This window comes from Raphanus sativus, unplaced genomic scaffold (assembly GCF_000801105.2).
Source record: "Raphanus sativus cultivar WK10039 unplaced genomic scaffold, ASM80110v3 Scaffold4034, whole genome shotgun sequence".
NCBI lineage: Eukaryota > Viridiplantae > Streptophyta > Magnoliopsida > Brassicales > Brassicaceae > Raphanus > Raphanus sativus.
Genome location: NW_026619337.1, coordinates 1 through 7944, shown reverse-complemented (window position 1 = coordinate 7944; position 7944 = coordinate 1). Strand labels below are relative to the sequence as shown.

Genomic DNA, 7944 nt, shown 5'->3' with positions numbered 1-7944 from the left:
CAGTTCAACCATGTATTCGTATTGCTCTGGGTATATGTTGTCATAAGGGAAGTAGACGGTTACGTCTTCGATTTTGAAGATCATCTTTTCTTCCTCCTCCTCCTCCTCTCCGTTGAAAGGACCTAACAAAATCGAAATCGGATCAACACTTAGCAAACTTTAAAAAAAACCTAAAACTCGAATTTGAGTGATCAAACAGGCGATTCGAGCTACAATACAAATAAAGTTTAACGGCGAGATTCGAGTTGGAACACTTAACGAGAAAAAGTGAAAGATTACCGGCGAGAATGGAAGGTTAACGACTGAGAGAGGAGCTGTATCAGCTTGAGAGGAGAAGGAACGATCTGCGAGTGGTCTTGTTAAGCATAAGAATTGAAAGAAATAGAAGAGACATTTGTGTTTTGACCCCTATATTTTTTGTTTTCTTCATATTCTAACCACTCGTTATTTTTACTTTCAAGGAATAGACTTAAAAAGAATGCAAATATTACACAATCGCTAGATTTTCTTTTAAATGTGGCAGGAAAGTTTAGAAAGGTGTTAATAAACCCATAAAAGAGTACATGACTGGATTAGAAGACAAGTGATAGAGTGTAGTAGTTGCAACAGACAGAAACAAAAACTCAAAAGTCTTATTATTCTTCGACTGGTTGCTGGAAAGCTAAGCCCTTTATCACATGTCGACACTGAAACCTGCAGTGAAACCCGATGGGGATTATCAAGATGATCCTCCGATGAGTAACTGTACTTATTCAGTCTGTAAGTGGAGAAGATGAAAAGGGAATTACCATATTAGATCATTTGTGTCAGTATTGAACGGAACATTTGTCTCATTATCTTGAGTTTTGCACTTGAACCGCAGCTTTAGAGGCACAAACTGCAATAACAAAGAACATTTTTGCAAGGTGTGATCGAAATCCAAATTTTTACTTGGATGTGTAGTGTATGAGGAGCTAATATAGAAACTAGCACAAGTCTCTATACCTTTCTGTTGTATCTGAAGTCACGTTTAGGAAGGAAATGTTGGGGAAGATTCAGAGAAGCTGGAGCTTGAACCAATATAAAGAGCCTCATTGGGCCTGCAATTCAGAAGAAAAACGAAATGAAACAATTTAACAGTCTACACCACAGTTGGCCTCACGGTTAATAATGCTGCTGATGAAGTTTGAGATTTCTGCAAAAGTTACCTGGGCACGAAGTTGATCCAGCACCCGTCGAGATCAGTGCTCGGATAGTCTATATAATAAAGCCAAAAAAAAAAGTGACGAGATTAACATTTTTTACACCTCTAATAGCAGATAAGATGATCCAAGTAACAAGAACTTAAGAGGTAAGATTAAAAACCTTTTTGGAAAGTGATTCAGTAGCTTTGCATTTGGAAAAGTCACCTTGAAAGCTCAAAACATTATCACCGTGTGTGAATAACAGTTCATAAGCTTTTTGAGGACGTAAAGGACTACCACCAAGAATCAACACAACTCTGTGAATGTGAGGAGCTTCACGGATCAATAACTGGAGGGCGCCTCGGAGAGTAGAGATGGTGGTCATCAGTTTCTGGAGTTTCTTAATTTCAAGCTTCACCTCTCTTTTCCTACTCAATAGTTTTCTCCTGACCAGTGGCTTCACATCTGGTTGTGTAAGATGCGCCTCCTAACAACCTAAGTTTCTTAGAGAGTGAACAAACAAGGGGTAGAGTAAAAAGTGGGTTGGGTAGAAGGGAGCAACATACCAGATCAGTAAACTCAGTTTGCAATCCATCAAAGTCAAGAGTCATGTCTTGCAATACCCTGCACACACACATGTAACCCAACCAATAAGCAGAAGAGTGACCAAAACCAAACGCTTTGACTTTGATTTACAATAATAATAAACGCCAATACATAAAAGAGAATGCTACAGCTTCTTCTTCTTAAATCAAACTTGAAGTAGTGTGTGTGATCAATCTGAGCGAGCGTTACACAAGACCTTTCGGAGTGTAGCATAAAGATGAACATAGTGAAGAAACATGCCTCAAAGTTTCTCAATATCCCCTAAGGATTTGAGCATAAACTCAACTACCAAGATTTGATCTCTATAACTCACACTAATCCAACCTGAATCCACACCAATCCATAACCAGAAATCTTCTATTCTTCATAAAAAAAAAAAAAAAAAAAATCAAATTTAATCGAACAGATACATGGCAGCAGATTGACCATCAAATAAGAACGGAATCGAACCATATATAAGAGTTGAAAATAGGGAGACGACGTACGAAGGGATCTGCTGATGCATATAGAGGACGAAACCGATAATGTCATTGATGATGTGGAAGACGCCGGAGCCGCCGAGTGAAGAAGCCGTGGTCGCGATGTCTACGTCGTACTTCTCCTCTGTAGTTCCCTCTCCTTCCTCCATCTCCATCTCCATCGTGATCGAAGATTGAACCTACCTGCGTAACTGTGTTTCTCAGTAAATTTGAATAAAAGTCAGTAGGCGGGGGAGAGATGAAGAAGAAGAACGACGGCTAGATTGAATTTCAAAGCATTTCACCGGAACTTTTAAAAAAAAAAAAAGATGAAAATGACAAATCAAACCCTTGGGAGAACTAGAATGACAAGTTAGTCCCATAAACTTTGTTAATTTCACATTTAACCCCTAAAGCAAGCAATAATCGCTGGCGAGTGTTGGGCCGATCTCGCTTCCCGTTCTTTGCTAATCATTACTAGCCCACTTATGTAGTTTGATCATATTATTTTTTGTTGGGTCTTCAAATAATCAAAGCTAAGTCCAGCCTTTTGAATTTAACCCATATTTAACTGCTGATGAATGTACATATATTAAACACTACACAATCAATAATCATTGTCTTCCTCTTTTTTTTGTTTCCCAAATTTTATATATATGGTGGCTACGAATACAAGAGATATTATTAGTATATTGTGTTTACTTTATGAGATTTAGATCACTAAAATAGACAGTAATCAAATTAAAGGAGCAAAAAGATGTTTGATATAGAAAAATAAAGATTGAACATACAATCACAGAAATGGGTGCCGCTTGAGATAGTGGTCAATAAAAAGCATCAAGTAGCACGCAGAACCAGAGACAAACATAGTCCTCTCTCGATATTCGTTTGCAGAGAAACAAAGGTACTCCTTTCATATATTTGCATACTTTTTGAGACCTTGGATTGGACATTACATTTATAACTTGTCTACTTCCCATTGGTTGAGCTTTTTATATATAAGGATGTAAAGTCTATATTAAATGACAAACCTTCGTTCATGTCGGGGGATATTTATACCTAAAACAGTTTATTTTTATCATATATCCTCTATTTATTGTCTTCTTTTTTTTATATATTTTAAGGTGTTTGGTTGGAAAGAAAATCTCACCTCAAAGATATGTAAGAAACTTAAGTAATACTAGATTTGGATCCGCGCTTCGAAAACGCGGATATTATTTTTCAGTTTTATAAAATATATTATTTGTTTGTAATTATTGAATTTATTTATTTTAATAAAATTTTCTTTATAATAAATTTGATACATAGAGTGTCTCTGATAAACTATGTATTTCTTTAGTTTTGTTTTATTCGCTCTTTAATCAACATATTTATTTGGCTTGTTATTAAAATAAATGATTATAGACTTTGAACTCTGCACCTCCGCGGATGTATATTTTAAAAATATGATGATATTTGTTTTTCATGTAATTATTAGGGTTTGGCAAAATGAATCCGAGTAACAGAACTGATACCAATCCGTAAATATAGTACCAAACGTGAACATAAATTGATTAGATATTCGAATTATTCAAAATTTTGTTAGTTAGAGAACCGGATTGGATCCGAACCGAAGTATTCGTGTACCTGAATTTATCTAAAAATAGATTTATATATTTATATATTAATTATTTTTATATTTAACGTATATAAAACATCAAGAATGATACTTTTACATTGGTTTAAAATACTTGAAAATACATATAGATAGTTAAAAACAAATATCTCAAATAGTTAAAGTATACTCAAATCACCAAAAATACTTAAAATAATTATTGATTTCGTATCCAAAATTTTAAATCAAACCAATTAATATGTTAAGCTTAGGTATTCTGACATATGTTATTTAAATTTATAGGTAATATATTACTTTATTTATAGATTTTGAGAAATTTAAAATATATAGTGATTTAAAACTTTTAAAAAAAATTACATAGGTTATCCAAACCCAAACCAAACCCGCAAAGATCCGAATCAAACTCAAATAAAAATTTAGAAACATCCTAATAGGACTGAAATCTTTGACCTCGAAAACCCGAAACGTAAACCGATCAGAACCAAACCCGTGTGGATGTCTGAAAACCCATCCTTAGTCATTATTATATATCGTATAATTTCATCATATAATTAATCGTATTTTATATGTATCATCATATAAGTAATCATATAATTAATAGTATTTAATACGTATCATCATATAAATAATTACATATATTATATTTTAAAAACTTAATATGAAATATAAAAACCATAAGTTGAGTTGGTATTTCAAATTGGGCTTTGTATTATATTTTTCTTATATATATTGACAACATTCTTTTATAATGGACTTAATAACTTAAGCCCATTAATTTTTCTGTTTAATACTACTATTTTTGTTTCCAAACAAAATTAACTTTTTTTTTAAAACTACAATCCATGTTTCCAAACACACCAATTTTTTTTAAAACTCTTATCCAAGTATCCAAACACACCGAAATTGTACTTCAACTTTAATAAGATAGATATAAGGGATTTGAACTATTTTATTTACCATCAATTGGTTTTACGTTAGAAGTTTATAAAACTTATTATGGTATTAGAGCGAACTCATACCTTGACCTGTTAATCTGGTCCAGACAGTAGTCCTATCATTCCATTACCTGATGGTTCATAAAAGGCTCAGTTCCGAGGAAATTGTTAGAAAAATAAAGTATTGTTTCTGAAGAGATACGATGAATTTTTCAATTAATAATTATATGCACCATTATCTCGTGAGAATATGTTAAAGATAAAATCCCACATTAAAATTATATAAGAAATTTAAGTAATATATAAGAAGTTTGGACCACTCTATTTACCCAAATTAATTTGAAGTTGGAAATCTATTAAACTTATTATGTTTTTTAGTAGAAAACCGAATCCATTGTTTGTGCATGAAGGAACTTGATCAATATGGTCTTAAACCGACCAGTTTTTCTATTCACCCGAACAAACCATTGTACCATATGCTTCAAAAGAATGTAAATATGTCTTTATAACCCGTGATGAAACTTCTATACACATTGCTTTCAAAAAAAAAACATATATACATAAACGTTTGGCTTATTGTTATTTTGTACGTTATGATTTATGATTTAGTGTACCATTAACGAGGGAGTTCAAGCACTTACATAGGATATGATAACGCAAAAAGGAAGTTTTGGAGCAAAAGAAGGAAAGGAGCGTCCTCACATTTCGTACAAGGAAAATCAGAAACAGAATCAAAATGGGAGCAAAAGGGACATTAAAAGGAAAGAAAAAATGTTTAGAATTAATAAAAGTAAGTGAGAAATAGGATTTTGCATGTGATGATCATGTGGACGTGTGGGAGCAATCTCTCATATGTTCATGTGGGGATTGTACGTACCACATATGTTTTCTTTCACGCACGTCATAATCAATGAAAAGATGATATATACGTAATGCATTGCATAATTTGGACTATATAGATTAAATTCTGTTACAAAATGTTAAACATAAGTAAAATAATTAATTATACTAGTGTAAGAAAAAACACTCGTCTATAGTCGGATGGTTAAGGAGTTATGTGGATTCCCAAAATATAAGAATTCGAATCCGCACCACACCAAATTTTCAGGTGTATCGTCACCGGAACTTTCAGATTCTCTCCGGAAAATGGTTTACCAATTTTGTATACTAGTGTAAGAAAATAGCTTAACATAACAACAACAACAACAAAATATATTATTTTGACCTCTGGTTTTGGAGGAAAAAGAAATGAACCGCTCAGAAATTTCAACTACACAGTATATATATATATGCGTATTGGCTACAAATAAAAATTGTGGGAATGTGAAAGATAATATTAGTAGAAAAGGTTAGGTTTTTGCGAGAATGATATAGGAAGCTTCCTAAAGGACACTGTCCGAGTTCGTTTCCCTTAAATAATGAAGATAAAATAGTACATTTTCAGTTTTTGTTCTTGTAAACCATGCCATGACTACTAAAAAAATCAACAATAATAATAATAATTCTCATTTAACAAACACTAAACAGAATTAGAAACACACTTAAAGTAACTAGAGAAATCTCATACAAGAAAAACATAAGAAACCCATTAATTATTTAATGAAAACATTGGAGTTGGAGTCGAACTAGGTCTTAAGTAGCGACCCAAAACTGCTGCTGCTTCCAAGTAGTAAGCATTGGCTTAGGCTTACGACCATTCTCCTTGCATCTGCTGCTTAATATGCTAAACTTTTTATTTCCATTTTGACCCTCCAAGTTCTCAATAATTTCCTCCTCTGTTTCTTCTTCCTCGTGAGTATGCCCAAGAAAAGAGCTTTCCTGCGATAAAGAGAGACGGAGCCTTCCTTCACCACGTTCCGCTACGAAGTTACGAGGCGGAGACAAAACCCTAATTGCTTGAACAACAAGACGACCATCTTCTCCTAGTGTTCTTACCATACGAGTGTACTTTGATCCTTTAACGAACTTTATCGGTGGCGGGAATGATTTCTTTGCAGGCAAGCCAGTGTCTCTTTTTTCTTCTCGAGTTTTTGGCTGAGAAGGAACCCTAGGAGTGTGGGTTGCTTCAAACGCAAGCAACAACAAATCGTCACCACTCTCGCTTCCTGTTTCGGTCCCAAGGCTCTCAGTGCACATCTCTAAGCTTTTCTCACTCAGCTTGGAAACAGAGCGTTTCTCGGCCGGGTGAACATAAGCTTTGTCCTCTACGTTTCGGACAATGGCAGTGATATCAGACATAGACTGAAGGAAACTCAGTCCACCTTTTTGGGTGAAACTTTCGTTTCTTTCACTCTTGGTGACAATTTTATCAAGCGCTTGACATATAGCAACTGACATTTTTGGTGTTCTTGAGAAAAAAAAAACAGAGGATCCAAATGAGAGTTTATAATTGTTCTTGAGATCTTTCAGTTTTTCTCGTTGGTTGGTTTTGATCAACGGAAAATTTGGAGAGAAAGAGATTGATTTCTTGTTTGAATTAAAAGAGGTAACTAAAAGGAAAGAGGGATGAATGTGAAAGAAAAGAGGGAGGTATGAACAAGTATTTATAGTGGTGAGTCCACTTGCCATTGGATTCCTATTGGCTTTTATTATTCCCAGCTCCATCTTAATTGCATGAACATATATATCAACTGGTTAACATACCGTACAGTTTGTGCTAGTTCATATGCTAAACCATTACTCCTCTGTGTTTGGTCTAACGGATATTATCCTGTATATCCATAAGTTCATATCATTTTGTAATAATATGTAAACCAATAGAGTCGGAAGAATGGAATCATAAGCGCTTTGCTTGTGTTTGTATTTAACAACTAATTAACATATCCTTAGGGGAAAGCTTAAATGAGAAAAACAAAATATGATACTTAAACATAGAAGATAGACATTTTAAACATTTTTTTCTGTACCCCTTAAACGCATATTCGTCCTATTAATGGCTTTTACATTTATCTTGATTTTTAATTGCCCAAATATCTTTATATATCTATCTTATTAAAATAAAAACATTCTATTGGATCTAACATTTATTTTGTAAGTTTTTAAATTAAATACAATTTTATACTTTATAGTTAAACATACATTAAGTCACTAATGTTTCTTTCTTTATACTACTATCCATGTTTCCAAACAATATACTTATTTCTTTATACTACTATCAATGTTTCCAA

At 33.4% G+C, this 7944-nt stretch overlaps 2 protein-coding genes across 6 annotated transcripts; both read right to left on the bottom strand.

Moving 5' to 3' along the window:
• Positions 1-528: 528 nt before the first annotated feature.
• LOC130507107 (uncharacterized) lies at positions 529-2516 on the bottom strand. Of its 5 annotated transcripts, none has more exons than XM_057001813.1 (8): positions 2255-2516; positions 2094-2126; positions 1730-1787; positions 1345-1650; positions 1188-1236; positions 985-1079; positions 789-877; positions 529-693 (listed from the first exon to the last, which is right to left on the bottom strand). In XM_057001813.1, the coding sequence occupies exons 1-8, from the start codon at positions 2407-2409 to the stop codon at positions 636-638; spliced, it is 843 nt and encodes a 280-aa protein (XP_056857793.1). In that variant the 5' UTR covers positions 2410-2516; the 3' UTR covers positions 529-635. The 5 variants fall into 5 exon arrangements, with proteins under 5 accessions (XP_056857793.1, XP_056857795.1, XP_056857796.1 ...); XM_057001815.1 differs by having other exon boundaries at positions 2083-2126; positions 2220-2447; XM_057001816.1 differs by having other exon boundaries at positions 2094-2131; positions 2255-2388.
• A 3744-nt stretch (positions 2517-6260) lies between these two features.
• LOC130507109 (protein FANTASTIC FOUR 2-like) lies at positions 6261-7385 on the bottom strand. The gene has a single exon (XM_057001818.1). The coding sequence runs from the start codon at positions 7379-7381 to the stop codon at positions 6410-6412; it is 972 nt and encodes a 323-aa protein (XP_056857798.1). The 5' UTR covers positions 7382-7385; the 3' UTR covers positions 6261-6409.
• Positions 7386-7944: the final 559 nt, after the last annotated feature.

Coding starts and splice junctions, on each gene's coding strand:
- LOC130507107 (XM_057001813.1), bottom strand. CDS start 2,409: ATGGAGATGGAGATGGAGGAAGGAGAGGGAACTACAGAGGAGAAGTAC. Junction 1,237..1,344: donor CTGAATCACTTTCCAAAAAG/GTTTTTAATCTT, acceptor TTTATTATATAG/ACTATCCGAGCACTGATCTC. Junction 1,080..1,187: donor TGGATCAACTTCGTGCCCAG/GTAACTTTTGCA, acceptor TCTGAATTGCAG/GCCCAATGAGGCTCTTTATA.
- LOC130507109 (XM_057001818.1), bottom strand. CDS start 7,381: ATGGAGCTGGGAATAATAAAAGCCAATAGGAATCCAATGGCAAGTGGA.